The sequence below is a fragment of the Nicotiana attenuata genome, chromosome 7 (genome assembly GCF_001879085.1).
Source record: "Nicotiana attenuata strain UT chromosome 7, NIATTr2, whole genome shotgun sequence".
Lineage (NCBI taxonomy): Eukaryota > Viridiplantae > Streptophyta > Magnoliopsida > Solanales > Solanaceae > Nicotiana > Nicotiana attenuata.
In genome coordinates this window covers 76900384-76918380 of record NC_031995.1, presented here as the reverse complement: position 1 = coordinate 76918380, position 17997 = coordinate 76900384, and the positions used below count along the sequence as shown (strand labels likewise).

The 17997-nt window shown below is 35.8% G+C and overlaps 1 protein-coding gene across 1 annotated transcript; it reads left to right on the top strand.

Annotated features, from left to right (window-relative positions):
- Positions 6448-16435, top strand: LOC109229331 (aconitate hydratase, cytoplasmic). Its single transcript, XM_019394735.1, has 20 exons — positions 6448-7062; positions 7721-7825; positions 7967-8127; positions 8221-8313; positions 8711-8896; positions 9136-9297; positions 10536-10680; positions 10783-10925; positions 11018-11074; positions 11225-11304; positions 11390-11465; positions 11843-12028; positions 12116-12183; positions 12280-12398; positions 12492-12613; positions 13632-13730; positions 13810-14289; positions 14439-14537; positions 14629-14871; positions 15931-16435. Exons 1-20 carry the CDS (start codon positions 6762-6764, stop codon positions 15997-15999), a joined length of 2994 nt encoding a protein of 997 aa, XP_019250280.1. The 5' UTR covers positions 6448-6761; the 3' UTR covers positions 16000-16435.

Genomic DNA, 17997 nt, shown 5'->3' with positions numbered 1-17997 from the left:
TATATATATATATGTGTGTGTGTGTGTGTGTTATGAACAATAAAAGAAGAAGAAGAATATTGCATAGAAAAGTAGGGAGAGAGAATTCTTATTGATTATGTGATTAATTACAATACAATAGGATCCCTCTATTTATAGGGAAAGAGTGATTTAGTCATCAAGTAATAAACCCAAAGATCTCTCTAAAATATAGACATTCACCATAAATAAAATTCTATTTATAACACTACCTCTTGAATGTCTATTCAACAGATAATGTGCCTCGTTAAAACCTTAACTAAAATAAAACCCAGTGGGAAAAAATTCTAGAGAAGGAAAAAGAGTACACATATCTAACAATATGCTTTTTGGTTGCCTTGTTAAAAACCTTGCAAGGAAAACTCATTGGGACAAAACCTTGTAAGGGAAAAAGAGTACAACGCGCATTAACTCCCCCTTAGGAGAGCCTCATTTCACATCCGTGAGCCTTCGCATCCCAATCTTGTGCACTAGCTTCTTGAAAGTTGACGTCAGTAGAGATTTTGTGAACAAATCAGCCATATTATCACTTGAACGAATTTGTTGCACATTAATATCACCATTCTTTTGTAGATCATATGTGAAAAATAACTTTGGTGAAATGTGTTTTGTCCTATCTCCTTTTGTGAATCCTCCCTTCAATTGGGATATGTTGTCTTCATACAAAATCGTGGGTAGTTTGTCATATTTCAAACCACATTTGTCTCGAATAAGGTGTATTATAGACCTCAACCACACACATTTTTGGCTTGCTTCATGAATAGCAATTATCTCAGCATGATTAGATGAAATAGCCACAATTGATTGCTTAGTCGATCACCAAGATATGACAGTGCCTTCACAGGTAATCACATAACCTGTTTGAGATCGAGCCTTGTGTGGGTCAGATAAATATCCAGCATCAGCATAACCAACAAGATCGGGACTGCAATTATTGCCATAAAATAAGCCCATATCGGTAGTCCCTTTTAGATACCGCAATATGTGTTTGATTCCATTTCAATGTCTCCTTGTGGGAGCAAAGCTATATCTCGCTAAGAAATTAACTGAAAAAGTTATGTCATGCCTTGTAGTATTAGCAAGATACATTAGTGCACCAATTGCACGAAGGACCAAGTAGCTCTTCATTCTTTTCTTGAGGTCGGAATGGATCCTTATTCACATCAAGTGATCGAACAACCCTCGGAGTACTTAATGGATGTGCTCCATAAATATAAAACCGTTTCAATACATTTTCTATGTAGGCAGATTGATGAATAAAAATTTTGTTTGCCAAATGTTAAATTTGCAACCCAAGACATAATTTTGTCTTTCCGAGATCTTTCATCTCGAATTCCTTCTTTAAATAATCAATTGCCTTTTGGAGTTCTATAGGAGTTCCAATAAGGTTTATGTCATCAACATATATGGCAAGTACAACAAATTGCGATGTTGTTTTCTTTATAAAAACACATGGACAAATGACATCATTTATATAACCTTCCTTTAATAAATACTCACTAAGACGATTATACCACATTCATCCTGATTGCTTTAGACCATACAAAGATCTTTGCAATTTGATTGAAAACATTTCTCGGGACTTTGAATTATGTGCGTTAGGCATTTTAAATCCATCGGGAAATTTTCATGTATATCTCATTATCAAGTGAGCCATAAAGGGAGGCGCTAACCACATCCGTTAAATGCATGTCAAGCTTTTCATGGACAACAAAACTAATGAGATAACGGAACGTTATAGCTTCCATAACGGGTGAATATGTCTCTTCATAATCGACACCAGGCCTGTGTGAAAATCCTTGTGCAACAAGGCGTGCCTTATATCTTTGTACCTCATTTTTCTCATTTCTCTTGGGTACAAAGACCCATTTATAGCCAACAGGCTTAACACCATTAGGTGTTTGGACTACAGGCCCAAAAACTTCACGTTTTGCAAGTGAATTCAACTCTGATTGGATTGCTTCTTGCCATTTTGGCCAATCACGTCTTTGTCGACATTCTCCAACAGATTGAGGTTCAAGATCCTCACTATCTTGCATAATGCTAGATGCAACATTATATACAAAGACATAATCCACCACTATATCAAATCGATTCAAATTTGTCTCAATATCAATTGGATTTATTGATAGTTCCTTATTTTCTTGAGTCTCAGGCTCAGTGATTTCTTCATGAATATTAGGATTGGTCAAATCGTGGATTTCTTCATGAGACTCTTTCGTAGTGTCATCTTGATCATTTGTTTTCCTTTTTCTAGGATTTTTATCCTTATAACCCAATGGTCTGCCACGTTTTAGGCGTGCTTTTGACTCATTAGCTATGACACTAGAAGATTGTCCAATAGGGACATCAATACGGATTGGAACATTCTCTGCAGGGATATGTGATTTTGTTATCCTTTTTAGATCCATAAATGCGTCTGGCATTTGAATTGCTATTCTCTGCAAATGAATAATGCACCTCTTTTTCACAAATAGAGGCACGTGGATCAAGATGAGACAATGATGGATTTTTCCACAAAATTTTCCATTTGATTTCACCATTTTCTCCCCCTAATTTTGGAAAAAGTGTCTCATCGGATTGACAATCTGCAAATCGTACAGCGAACAAATCCCACGTTAATGTTTCGGGGTAGCGAATAATGGAGGGCGATTCAAACCCAACATATATTCCTAACCTTCTTTGGGGGCCCATTTTGGTGCGATATGGCGGTGCTACAGACACATATACTGCGCATCCAAAAATTCTTAAATGGGATATATTAGGTTCATGAACCAATACTAATTGCAACGGGGAATATTTATGATAATTTGTCGGTCTGAGACGAACTAGCATTGCTGCATGCAAAATGGCGTGACTCCAAACAGAAGTGGGCAACCTCGTTTTCATTAGTAACGGTCCTACTATCAATTGTAGACGTTTAATTAAAGACTCTGAGTGTAAACATGAGCTACAGGATGTTCCACTTTTATTTCAATTGATAAGCAATAATCATTAAATGCTTGGGATGAAAACTCAGCAGCATTATCAAGTTTAATAGACTTAATTGGATTATCAGGGAGTTGCGCCCGTAATCGAATTATTTGTGCCATTAAATTGTGCCATTAATTTTGCAAACGCCAGGTTGCGAGATGACAATAGGCACACATGAGACCATCTTGAAGATACATCTATTAAGACCATAAAATATCTAAACGACCCACTAGGTGGGTGAATAGGTCCGCAAATATCCCCTTGTATACGTTCCAAAAACGCATGAGCCTCCATCCCAACCTTTGTTAGTGATGGTCTAATAATTAACTTGCCTTGATAACAAGAAGTGCAAGAAAATTTATTATTTAAAAAGAATCTTTAAATTCTTTAATGGATGCCCATTTGAGTTTTCTATAATCCGTCTCATCATAATTGATCCAGGGTGTCCTAATCGATCATGCCAAATTACAAAAGTATTGGAATCAGTAACCTTTTGGTTTACAATAGAATGTGCTTCAATTGCACGAATTCTTGTCCAATACAGGCCACAAGATAAAGATGGGAACTTCTCAATAACCCTCTTTTGACCAGAGACATTCTTGTTAATGATGAGATATTCAAGATTATTCTCATCTATTGTCTCAATATGATATCCATTTCATCGGATATTTTCAAAACTAACAAGTTCCTCTTGGACTTGGAGGAGAACATTGCATTCTCTATGATAAGTATTGTTCCTTTAGGCAGAGTTATAGTAGCTCTTCCAAAGCGTTCAATTAGATTACTACTACCAGAAATTGTAGTAACATTTGCCTTACACATACTTAAATAAGAGAAATATTTCTTCTCTTTGAATATTGTATGTGTCGTACATGAGTGAATTAAATAAATATTTTTACAATTGAACTGTGATCCAATTTTGCTTTGAGAGATACCCATATTTGCCTGTATTTAAAATCAAATTATAAAATGTCCAGAATTTAAAAGAGAAAAATAAAGTAAAATACTTACCTTAAATCCATAATTTAATCATGAAGAAAGTTCATGGAACAATTGACAATCATTATGCTCAATCCCAAAGCTTCTACTCAATTGGTTAGAGTCTCGTGCTGATAACGTGTTATGAACAGAAAAAGAAGAAGAAGAATATTGCAGAGAAAAGTAGGGAGAGAGAATTCTTATTGATTATGAGATTAATTATAATACAATAGGACCCCTCTATTTATAGGGAAAGAGTGATTTAGTCACCAAGTAATAAACCCTAAGATCTTTCTAAAACATAGACATTCACCATAAATAAAATTCTACATATATATATATATATATATCATAATTTTTAAAAATATAATAAATTTAGTGCTAAAATTCTTAAAAATAGATTGCATCAAATTTAATCTTGAACCTGCCCTCACATAAATAATACCATCATTTTTTTTGAAATAAAATATGAAAAACGTTTGTTCCAAGAGACCATCAAATGTAGTGGGCGTTTGGACACAAGAATTGTAAGATTCCAAAAAAAAAAAACTAAAAAAGTTTCAAGTAAAAATGGTATTTGAATATTAGAGGTGTGTTACATGAATATAATTTTGGGTTGTTTTTGAAGTTTTGTCAGTGATCTGAGTGAAAATTTTGAAAAACATCTTTTTGGAGTTTTTTAAATTTTTGAAAAATTTATTTTCAAGTGAAAATTGAAAATTTTATGGCCAAACAGTGAATTCGAAAAAAGTGAAAAAAATTTCAAAAAAAGAAAAGAAAAAATTCTTATGTCCAAACGGTAGTGTAGCGTCAAGACAGCATTCAATCCCGAGGCTTTTCTTAGAAAAGAAAAGTCTTTTGGTGTCTAATTTGGCCAGTGAGCACAAGAGAGAGGTCAGTCTAGATTGGAGGAAAAGTTTATTCGTCCAACTACAAATTTCCCTTTCAAGATGAATAAATTAGATTTAAAAATATCACTAAAAATATGCATTTATTTATCAAAAAGAAAAAAAAAATTTATATTGGAGCAAAGTGGCCCAAGGGTATTGTAAAAGCCTTCTTGACTTGAGGTGCCCATTCATATATTTCTTTAGTCAGAGAACCGTCGCCCTTCCTTTCCCACACCTAATTCTCCACTTGTGTTTTAACTATTAATTAAGTCAGATTTTTTTCTCTTTTCACTTATTTATAGTTTTTTAACATTTTATTATAAAAAGATTAATTGTACTTATTTTTATTTCGTACAAATAACTAGATATTTAAAAAATAGTTTCATCTATAATTCTGACATGTATTAACTTAATTATATGCGATGTTTGGTTCTAATCAAACATATTCATCTTTCCTTGTGTGAAACAAAACTTACCTATACCTAATATTTATATCCAACCATATAATTTGCGTAGAATGAGATAATCTATTACTTACTACTAATGATTACTGATCACTGATTAAGGTGCGTGTTAAAAGACATATATAAGCGAACACGAATGTAAGTAATTTTTTGTTGCTTTGAAATGAAAAAAATTAATAAAAAATAAACCAGAAGGCCAATGATTTTAGAACAGGGAAGATGTTGTTCTTTATCCTCAGGACCTCATCTTCTTCAAAGAATAAAAAATTATCCCAGAAAGTAATCATAGAAGATAAAGATTCGAACTCCTTTTTTGGCCAGGCTAGTGAACACATGACTTCATTCGTTTAATCGTAGCTTTTAGTTGAATGTAATTATTTTCACATTAAAATAATACAGATGATGTACTAACTAATTGTTGTGGGGTTAAATGTGTGAATAATTGTGCAATAAATAATTGAAATGGGGAGAAAAAGAAAAAGTGAGAAGAAATAGAAGGCCTTAATGCAATTTTACACCGACGACTCGTGGCCTGTGGAAGTGTGCCACAAGCCACATTAAACTATCACTTGGATTTTATTTCCTGCTTTATCTACATTTAAAACATGACAAAAATAAAACAAGCCTTTTATTTTTATTTTCTGGACGTAAAGAAAATTGTGATTTGGATAGTGAATACTCTCACATTGTTAAGTTAAAGGCAAAATACTATTTTCCTTTTGTTTTCCCTAATAGAAAGTAATCCCTTAAGGGCTTAAAGTTTCCGCTAAAGGTTAAAAAGAATAAAGAATAATAGCACAAAGAGAAATATAATAAAAAAAGGGACAAAAACCACCTTTAGCATGCGGCGTGAACTATTTATATTGGATAATCGTAAAAATATATAATTTATATATATACGGTTATTATTTTAATAGCGGCTATATAATATTATTTTTAAAAAATAAAAGAAAATCATTTTCCCAAAAAAAAGAAGAGGCGTAGACAAATTGACATTTTCAAAGGGCAAAGTAATCTTCCAATAAAATTTAACATAAAAACAAAGTAGCGAATAAATAGATAATTTTGACCTAATCAATATTCATTTTATTGCCATTCTCTTCTCCTTATAAAAACGAAAACAATACCATAACGCGAACCAGCCCAGCTTTTTTAGCTCCATGCGTTGTGCCGCAGCTTAGGCACCGCTTAGCATTTGAATAATCTCCTCTTCTCTCTCTCAATCATTCCCCAATTCTCAATTCATAAATCCATCCCCCCATATCTTCCTTCGGTTTCTCTGTTATCTTCTTCGTCACTATCATCTTCATCTTCATCTCTGTTTTGTTTTTTCCTTCTAGAAATTCGGCACACAACCCTAGGAAATACACATCATAATTGTTTGAATGTTTGTGATCTGAAAATTTGGTGTTATATATATAAAGATATAAAGAGAGTCATGTATAGTAATACCGCTCGCAAGTACTCTTCTTCTGCCGCTTCTTCACTCTTGAGAAGAGCCTCTTCTTCTTCTTCCTTTTCTAGACCAGTCGGTTCCTCTTCTGCTGCTGCTCACGCGCCTACGTCTTCTTCAATCTGTAATCAGCAGCAGCGTTTCTCCTCCACGCTCCGGTCTGTGAGGTGCTCGGTCCCACGGTGGAGCCACGGTGTTGATTGGAAGTCTCCGATCAGTCTTACTGCTCAGATCAGGACCGCCGCCCCTGCTCTCAACAGCTTCCACCGAAAGCTCTCTACCATGGGTACTTTTGTCTTTTAATCCTAGATTTGTTTTCTGGGTAATTTTGTCAATCTGAAAAAGTAAATCCAAAGAATATCCTTTCTTCTTAAGGATTTTAGTTATATATATATTGACATGTAAAATTATAATTTATCCTATTATAACAAGTTACCCCCTCTGATTCAATTTACATGAGTTTGACTCGGTACGGAGTTTAAGAAGAATTATTTAACAAATTGGTAAAATGAGAGTTTAAAGTTGAATTATTTCCATATTTTGAAATACGTCATTTATTTTGGAACAGACTAGAAAGGAAAATAATTCGCCTAATTTGAAACTAATTTGAAACAGAGGGAGTATTAAATAGAATTAATATATTTTACATTGTTAGTGCACAACACTTTAATCCTATTTTTAGTAGTAATAAATAATAATACACATTGTGGCAAAGGTTAGTTGAACGTGGGTGGTAGGGCCGATGAATGGGAAGACTTTTAAAGTTGACTTAAGATATTTATCATTTGTGTTTGTGGTTAGGTATTTTCATTAAAAAACATAAAAGACTACTATTTATTTATGCGTAATAGTGCTACTAAGAGCTGCTGTAAGTGAATGCGAATCAATTCTCAGTAGAAAAGCAAGAAGAATCTGATTCTTTTTTGTGTTGATGATGGATTCAGCTGAAAAGAACCCATTTAAGGAAATCCTCACTGCTCTTCCAAAGCCTGGAGGTGGTGAATTCGGAAAGTTCTATAGCCTACCTGCTCTCAACGATCCCAGGATTGGTAAACTTAAAGACCCTCTGATACTTTCTATTTTTATTTTTTAGCAGACCTGATTATTTTCTTAGATTGAATTTTGATCTGTATCTTTCATATCAGTTTGATTATTGACTTTTTCTTGGTCTGTTGATTTGTATATAACAGAGAAGCTACCATACTCTATTAGGATTCTTCTCGAATCAGCAATTCGTAATTGTGACAACTTTCAAGTGAAAAAGGAAGATGTTGAAAAGATTATCGACTGGGAAAATTCTGCACCTAAGCTTGTGGAGATACCCTTCAAGCCTGCCCGTGTGCTGCTGCAGGTACTAGTCTTTTGCATGTCTTGAACATTAAAAAAAAGAATGCCGTGTGAGATGACAGGCGGTTTTCACCTGAACAATTCTCTTGTTTGACAGGATTTTACGGGTGTACCCGCTGTGGTGGACCTTGCTTGCATGCGTGATGCCATGAACAACCTCGGCAGTGATTCCGACAAGATCAATCCATTGGTATGCGCTGTTTCTAGTTAGTGCATTATGGCAAAGTTTCTTTAACTAATTGAATTGTGAATAGCATGCGGTATAGTCACTTGATGAATAAAGCACGGAAATTTTCTGTCTGGCAGTCGTTGTCAATACTGCAGTTTGACTAAAGGTAGAGGAAAACTTTCAGTTGCGTTTATAATACTTTTGATAAGTCAAATGACTTTCATCTAGTGAGTTGCTTATATTAATCTCGTTCATGAACATTGAATTACATTATGCTATTAGTGTAGTGTCACAATATCAGCTTATTCATCAGACAATTTTATGCTTCAATTCCTTGGTTATAGTTCTTCTCATATTCCTCTCATGAATGAATCTTTTTCCACTTCATGGTAATTCTTTTTCTTGAATATTATTTCAGGTTCCTGTTGACCTAGTTATTGATCACTCTGTTCAAGTTGATGTGGCAAGGTCAGAAAATGCAGTCCAGGCTAATATGGAGCTTGAATTCCAAAGGAACAAGGAGAGATTTGCCTTTCTTAAGTGGGGATCTAATGCTTTCCACAACATGCTTGTTGTTCCACCTGGGTCTGGTATTGTGCATCAGGTATTGGTTATGAAAACTGAATGTCACTTAGTTGGTTGTGCTGCTGGATTTGTTGAATGCGTGATAGTTGTGCTGGGATCTAGCTATTTCTTGAATGCTGAATTTTTAACATTGTATTTCTTACTTATCTTCCGTCTTTAGCTTAAATGCAGTGAGATTCCTGGCTTTGCTTTCCTTATTTATCCTCTGAAACAACACACTTGCAAAGCTGATAATAGTTTTTGGCTCCATAATTTTAGGTCAATCTTGAATATCTTGGAAGGGTTGTCTTTAATAGGGATGGGTTTCTCTACCCAGACAGCGTGGTTGGAACAGATTCCCACACCACCATGATTGATGGGCTAGGAGTTGCTGGCTGGGGCGTCGGAGGTATTGAAGCTGAAGCTGCTATGCTTGGCCAGGTATGCAGCTATGAGTGGTGTAATAATCCTTCTATCTCTTGCTGAATCCTGGTTTATTCGTGTGTTTTTTGCAAAGATTAGACAGCTACGGCTTTATGCTAAGGTGTCCCACATTGCTCTTGTGACCGTGTTAATGTCTGCATTTTGCCAAATATTTTTTAGTGGAGAATATCCATTAACTTGGTGACTGCCACATGTGGAAGTTAACGGACGGACGTCAATCAGCATATAAAGTTGCAAGAGCTTTATGATTTGATGTGTCTATGTTATTCTTGCTTTGTTTCAAAGTACATGTCAACATTGCGCTTTTCATTCTCAAAACAAAAATGTCAACATTGTGTTTTTAGTTTATTCAAATAGTCTATACCAAGGAAAACATGGGACTTGCAATTACTAATTGGCAATGCTGTTCTTGACTATCCTATCAATTGTAAAACAAGGAGTAATATGTCAGGACATCTTTTCTCCTTATTAGACGCTAAACATTACATATTTTAAACTCCCCCCTACATAAACGTGCTGATGCAAATCAAGGGAGTACATTTTTGTTTTTACACTTATGCTCTAGATTAGAGGGGGAGCATGATAGTTGATTCCTTAGGACTTTCCCTTGCCTCATTTATCTGACCTTGTAGTACTTCTTTCCTTACAGATGGGTTTTCATTGCATCCACTGACCATATCTAATTCCATTTCGTTGGGCTCTTCCCGAAATTGTGTATTCCTGAAAGCATGTTTTGGTGATTCATGAATTCATCCAAATGAAAAGGTTATTCATGAATCTTCACGTAGTTAATGCAATCAACTAGTTTCGTGGCTCCGTACCCTATTTGACAATAATGAAAGACTACATTTCATCATTTATTTTTGAAAAAGTTGGAAGGTGAGATGTGATTCTAAGTTTGCCAGAAAAGAAGTTTTGGTTATTTTTTTTCCATTCAGCATTTAGTACATATAGCTATCTTCCCAAAAATCAGATCAAGCCAGACTAGGATGTTACTTTACCTCCTCTTAGAATAGTATGTACTGTGTTCACTTAATCTGAGCAGAAAATGACATTGTGTTTCCTGTGTGTGTGCTGCTTGCCTGTTCTTCTGTTTGTTTTATATATGCGTAGAAAAAGAATAGCTTTCTAGGTAATTTTCACTTTAAGTTGTGAGTTGTGACATACTTTGGTATTGATTCTTATATTTGCACTTTGGATGGCAATTTTGTAAAACTTCTTCTGTATACTAACAGCCAATGAGCATGGTGTTGCCTGGAGTTGTCGGGTTCAAGTTATCAGGGAAATTGCGAAATGGTGTAACTGCCACTGACTTGGTCCTGACTGTCACTCAAATGCTCAGGAAGCATGGTGTTGTCGGGAAGTTTGTTGAATTCTATGGTAAATAATAAACATTGACTAAGTTTCCTATGCAAATAGTTCAACCAGTGTTTAATAGTTCCACCAGACAAGGGCTTGACTGTTTGTTTTGTTTTCATGTAGGTGATGGAATGGAAGGGCTATCTTTGGCTGACAGGGCCACCATTGCAAACATGTCTCCTGAATATGGTGCAACAATGGGTTTCTTCCCTGTAGATCATGTTACCCTGCAATATCTCAAGCTGACTGGGAGAAGTGATGAAACAGTGAGTGTTTAGACTTTTGCCTGTTTTAATTGAAGATTTGAGTGTGAAATTTCATCTTTATACGTGGCTAACCCCTCTACCTAAAAATTTAGATTGCAATGATAGAGGCGTATCTCCGTGCAAATAAGATGTTTGTCGACTATAATGAGGTTAGTTTTGTTTGCTACCTCAATTGCGGTTACTCTGGTTTCGGTATGAGAATCTTGTTTGGCAAATGAATGAAGGTTGTGATATAATCTATTGCATAATTGTTATGTTCCCTTACAATTTCTAAAAAACTATTGCCCTCTTTATTTCAGCCTCAACAAGAAAAAGTGTATTCTTCTTGTTTGGACCTAGACCTTGTGAACGTTGAACCATGTGTGTCAGGGCCAAAGAGGTATGTGTTCCAGCTTGCATAAATTCTATATTAAGATGCAAAATGTACTGTAAGGTCTATATAACATGTTTGTTTTCCTTTGCAGACCTCATGACCGGGTGCCTTTGAAAGAGATGAAGTCTGACTGGCATGCTTGCCTAGATAACAAAGTTGGATTCAAGGTGAGCAAGCTATTCATTTTGATTTCTCCATCTGTCCCATTTTATGTGGCATTATTTGATGGGCACGGAGTTGAAGAAAGAATGAAAGACTTTTGACACTTGTGATCTAAACCAAGCCATATAAATTTGTGTGGCTAAAATCATCTCATTAAGGATAAAATGAGAATTTTAAAGTTAATTGTTTCTAAATATAGAAATGTGTCACTTTTTGGAACATACTAACAAGGAAAGTATGCCACTTAAATTGGGACAGGGGGAGTACCATTTAGTTTCCTCTTGGTTGATTAGGTTGTAACGTAAATTTATGACTATAAAGTATCCAAGGTCAGCTTCTCACTTCTGGAAATGCTGCTGCAACTGGTTCTACTTTGATGCAGGGATTTGCTGTGCCAAAAGAAGTGCAAGATAAAGTAGCTAAGTTTGACTTTCACGGGCAACCTGCCGAGCTCAAACATGGCAGTGTTGTGATTGCTGCTATCACAAGTTGCACAAATACATCCAATCCCAGTGTTATGCTAGGAGCAGCTCTTGTTGCCAAAAAGGCTTCTGAGCTGGGTCTACATGTCAGTACTACTCTATATACTTGCAGTTTTCTTTCTTCAAAGTTTTAGGCATGCCTTCTTAATCCTTGTTCCTGATGTATTTTCCAGGTTAAACCATGGGTTAAAACAAGCCTTGCTCCAGGCTCTGGTGTTGTTACAAAATATTTACTCAAGAGGTATTGATTGAAGTTTCCTGAAAGAAAAAAGTTTCTACTAACCCTGCCCATTGTTATTTGAAAACATTCTAATATGTCATTTTCTGCATGAAACAGTGGGCTGCAGAAGTATCTAAATCAGCAAGGTTTCAACATTGTTGGCTATGGCTGCACCACTTGTATCGGTAATTCTGGGGACTTGGACGAATCTGTTGCTTCTGCCATATCAGAGAATGGTAAGTCCATACAATTGATTTTATTTTGTGCTTGCACTGGCTGGAGTCTGTCTAGGCTATATTGTTTGACTAATTCAAAATGTTATAATGCAGACATTGTTGCTGCTGCTGTACTCTCCGGAAACCGAAACTTTGAGGGGCGTGTTCATGCCCTGACAAGAGCAAACTATCTTGCTTCACCTCCTTTGGTGGTTGCCTATGCTCTTGCTGGCACGGTAAGTAAATGCACTTAGAGTTATATAATTAATTTATCCGGAGAATTACCTTTAACACAATGTTATTCTTTATAGTAAGTGAAAGGATGAAAGAACATTTCAAGTTTATAAAAAAGGACTATGCTTTATAGTAAGTGAAATGCTGTAGAAACATACTAGGTTTCTTGCGGTCATTAGATGATTTGGCAGTGGAGTGCTGAACTGGTTGGTGGCAATGTTGAGCAAGTTTTATGGAATATCAAAGCAGCTTTAAAAAAATTTATCTTTTTATAGCTATGTCAATTGGACCTTCCATTTATCTTGTCCTACGAATGTGACATTGGATTGGATACTTTGGTGTGGATTCTTCAAAATAAACTTGAACTTAGAAAAAATTATAAAGCTGTTTGGGATACTCGAGCACCGTGTCAGCAACGTAGTCATAGGCCCTATGTTGCACGGACTCTCCAAAATAGCTGCCGCACCCGTGTCAGATCCTCCAACAATGCACTATTTTTGGAGGATCCGTTACGCACCCATCGATATTTTCGGAGAGTCCGAGCAACATTAGTCAAGTTCATGTAAAATAGGGTTAGAGACAATTGCTTTCGCTGAATCATCAAATCATACTCTAAAATGAGGATAGGAACTTTAAAGCCTGAAAGACAAAAAAAATGTAGCTTTAAAAGTGACAAGTGTTTGATTTCTGACATTAAAGCCCCCTATTTGAGTTTGAGTGCTTTCAGTGGTAGGTCATGGTTAGCATTCCTGTCTTGTGCATCTTGCTTCAGGCAGGGCTATTGGTGGCTTAACTAGAATGTGTTTAGACATGACTCAGCCTGGTGCAAGCTGCATTGCTCCCAGGAGCACAAATACAACAGAAAACAGGATTCCGTAACTAGACACTCAATTGAATTTCTTGCACATTCTGACCTTGGTCTTGGTCTCCGATATTGTGAAAAATATTCATGGTTTAATAGGTCGAAATTGATTGTTGATTATCCTGTGTACTTATGTCGGTGATGGATTTGCTTTGCAGGTTGATATCGACTTTGAGAAAGATCCAATTGGGGTGGGAAAGGATGGTAAGGATGTGTACTTCAGGGATATATGGCCATCAACTGAAGAAATTGCTGAGGTATGTATTCCGTGACGTGCTTATGTACCCATGATCAATTACGAACAGAGTAAATTTACCATGGAACTTTCCATGTTAGGTTGTTCAATCAAGTGTATTGCCAGACATGTTCAAGAGTACTTATGAAGCTATTACAAAGGGCAATACCATGTGGAATGAATTATCTGTACCAACGGCAAAGCTGTACTCATGGGATCCTAATTCTACATACATTCATGAGCCACCATATTTCAAGGGTATGACCATGGATCCTCCTGGGCCCCATGGAGTGAAGGATGCCTACTGCTTGCTGAACTTTGGTGATAGTATTACCACGGATCACATTTCACCTGCTGGAAGCATTCATAAAGATAGCCCGGCCGCTAGGTACCTTATGGAGCGCGGTGTCGATCGCAGGGACTTCAACTCATATGGTAGCCGTCGTGGTAACGATGAAATTATGGCTAGGGGTACTTTCGCCAATATCCGCCTTGTGAACAAGCTGTTGAATGGGGAAGTTGGTCCAAAGACAGTCCACATTCCCACAGGAGAAAAACTCTCTGTGTTTGATGCTGCAATGGTACTATCCTTTTTCTGTTTTTTAATGTTCAAAATCCTGTTTTTGTCAAAGATACAGTTTGCATTGTGCATGCCTATTAGCTACAACAGACAATTACTTTAGATCCCTGCTGATTTATATTAACACTTCTTAAACACATGATGTCTTAGAAATACAAATCTGCTGGGCAAGACACTGTTATCTTGGCTGGAGCTGAATATGGAAGTGGAAGCTCCCGAGATTGGGCTGCCAAGGGCCCAATGTTGTTGGTGGGTTTCTTGAGCATTGCTTCTTGACTTGGTTGATTCCGTCTTTTTCCTTTTTGCCATAGAATTTCCTAATTAAAGAATAATTTTGCAGGGAGTTAAAGCTGTAATTGCTAAGAGCTTCGAGAGGATTCACCGCAGCAACTTGGTAGGAATGGGTATCGTGCCTCTATGTTTTAAGGCTGGGGAGGATGCAGATACACTTGGATTGACAGGCCACGAGCGATATACCATTGATCTTCCAGAAAATATTAGTGAGATCCGCCCAGGTCAAGACGTTGCTGTACGAACAGATACTGGAAAATCCTTCACTTGCACAGTGCGATTCGACACCGAGGTGCGTCTTACATTATCGGTCTCTTTTGTTTTCAGTTCTTATATCCTGGCGTTTCTTTGTTTGGAAGATGTTGCTGTGGCTATTGGGTTGCATGATAAAGATGCTTCCTTTTTGACGGTGTTTGAGTTTCTTCTACTTTTATACAAGTCTTTGCCTAGAGTGCTGAAGGAAAGGCGAAGAACAAAAGGAAAATAAAAGAAATCTGAGTGAACACCTTATCAAAATTTAGAAATCTGAGCAGGAATAATAAGGAATTAAATTTACTCTTAAAGCCATCTTTGCGAAATTGGGACACTTATATTTGGGTCTTTTTACTGAAACTTGGACGAAGGATGTCAATATCTTTTCTTTTTTGGGTTAAAACAACCTGTTCAGATGTGGAAAGCAACAGGCCCAAATAGGATAAAGAAGGTTCATATAGCCAACCATAACTAGTTTGGGATTGAAGCGCCGTCGTAAGATAGGATGTCATGATCCAGAATACCTAACTATAACTAAAAGGAGTGTGTTGAAAATTAAGAATTGACGTGGATGGTAAATCATGGTCTACTGGATTGCGACTTGTCACATGGAGCTACATGGATATTGAGGATTCATATAGCTAATCCAACTAGTTTGGAATTGGGGGTGTAGTAGTAGTGAATAGTGATTATTGTTGTATGAACAGTATCATGGTGCATATTTTGTAGTAATCAATGTATGCATATAAAATTATTGAACGACGTATATAGGTGAAGGACATATAGGTGTATGTGTACAAAATTATTGAACGATGACATGTAGGTGAAGGACAAAATTAGAATGTCTTTCATCACCCTCAAAAGAGGAGGAAAAACGTTTTTATCTTTTCGTATATTAGCTTGAATGTTCGATTTTGTTACTATCATATCACTTTTAGATCACATAAAGCGATATGATATGATCTCCATAAATTCTGCATGCATTGTTGGATGTAGAATAAACTGTCACAACAGTATGAGATCTCCTGTATAAATTCTTCATCATTCATTATTTTTTGGTAAGATATTGACATTTAAGAGCTTCTTCTATCTTGTGCAGGTGGAGTTGGCTTATTTCAACCATGGAGGTATTCTGCCATATGTCATTCGTCAGTTGACTAAGCAATAAGGGACCCCTTTGATTATTTGGCCACCTTTACGAGCTGCTTAATTGCGGGAAGATGACAGCAGAAAGAGAGAGCTTCTCATTAGAGAATCTTGAGAAGGGAATAAAGAATTTTAAAACTTTTTATGTCCCTGTTGTCGGGCAAAGTGTTGTTTATTTACTTCGGGAAGCACTGAAAATGGCAATCTTTTGCCAACAGATAGCAACATACCATTTTTTGGTAATAAAATTTATATTATGATTGTGTTTTAGCAAGGATTATTTGAAGCTTCTTGGTGAGAATCACAGGTACTAATCGGTAGTTTAATTTTTTGTTATTTTATTCTATCTTATTTTTCAGATTCTGTTCTTTAGTTTTTTTTTTTTTGTAATTGTGGGCTTTTTGCATTTCCTTTACTTAAGTTTAGTGGTAGCTGTTGCTTTAATGCTTCTAGGTGAATGGGTGTGTGAACAAGATCGTTTCTCCCAAGTTGTACATTAGAGTTTAAGTGTTTCTTTTGTCATGAAAAGTTTTACTGTTTCTCTGGTTTGTGAGCCCTGGACCTTATGTTTACCTCTGAGCTGTCAGACAGAGGTTTAAACTATGCTGTTAATATTTGCTGGGAAATTCTAATAGTTCAGAATTTGAAACGGGGGCAAAGAAATTCGTTAAAATTTTCTATCTCCTATAAATATAGGTACATCGACCCTTATTGACAAGGAAAACGATCATGCCACTCCGCCTGAATAATAATACAAAGTAAATAGTGATATGTGACAAGATAAAGCAAAACCTAATAACAGAAACCAGACCTTTCTAAAAGTTGAATTGTCTCGAACGGTTTTGCAGAATCTAGGATACAGCGGTGCTCTCGTTCTCACAATATTCAAAGAGATTTTTTGTTCATGTTTAGTAAATTACCCTACCTACATAAGTTCTGTTTACAGAATATATACATTCCACCTTAAAAGGCTCCCAATCCATTATTAGTGCCTTCAATTAAGGGATTTAGTTACCTCCTTTACCTTTTTTTCTCTTCCCTATTTTTCTGATGCACTATACTAATCGTGCTTGATCAGGAGAGAATTCGGTGTATTAATACTAACATTTTTGCCGCATTTCATGCATGGTTGGATCCCAGTTGGCCAATCCTTGAAAATTGAATATTGATCATATGCGTAAGTTAATCAATTGCACTCGTTCGACACAATTTAGCAAGATATACTAAGTCCCAACAGCAGCAAGATATACTATCACTAGGCAGCGCCCATGTTATGATTCAAGATTTTGAATGCTTTTCTACTCATAGATAGAGCGTAGATATATAATATTGAGTACACAACTGGTAATTCCCTCCTCTCTTTGAAAGGCAAAAACAGGATATCGAAAAAAGAAATGTTGTGGAGCTGCTCAAGCCTAAGGAACAATGCTATTTTGCAATGCTGACACATAACTAATCTTAGGACGATTCATGTCTTTACAAATTAAATTTTCTGGTTAGGTAATGATGCTTTCAATTTAAACATGATAAACACCAAATTGGATTTCTCAAAACGAACGAACCGCTGCCACTTCATTCCAAACAAATACCCCTCATGCATACATTAACTATAACAAAGACACGGGTAGTGAACCCATCCCAAAACATTAGGAAGAAAGAGCGCATGGAGAAAGCTCAAGAATAATACAGTAAAATGATTTTTGTTAGGTTTGAATTTATAAAATTAGTTTTATCTGTCACTAACTCTCTATCTGTACAATTTATTCAGTTGTCAGTTTGTTAACATATTATGAATTCGTTTATATGCACACAATTTATTCATGGGAATTTTTTCGTACACTATCCCGTTAAATACAACTACAATAACATACAACTTAAATACAAATTTTATATAATATGTCTTTTGTATATTTTGTATCTGATTTATACATAGTAAAAACAAATTTCATACAACTAATTATATATTATATAATTTATCTACAACTTATGTATAACTTATCTACAACTTTCACACATTATT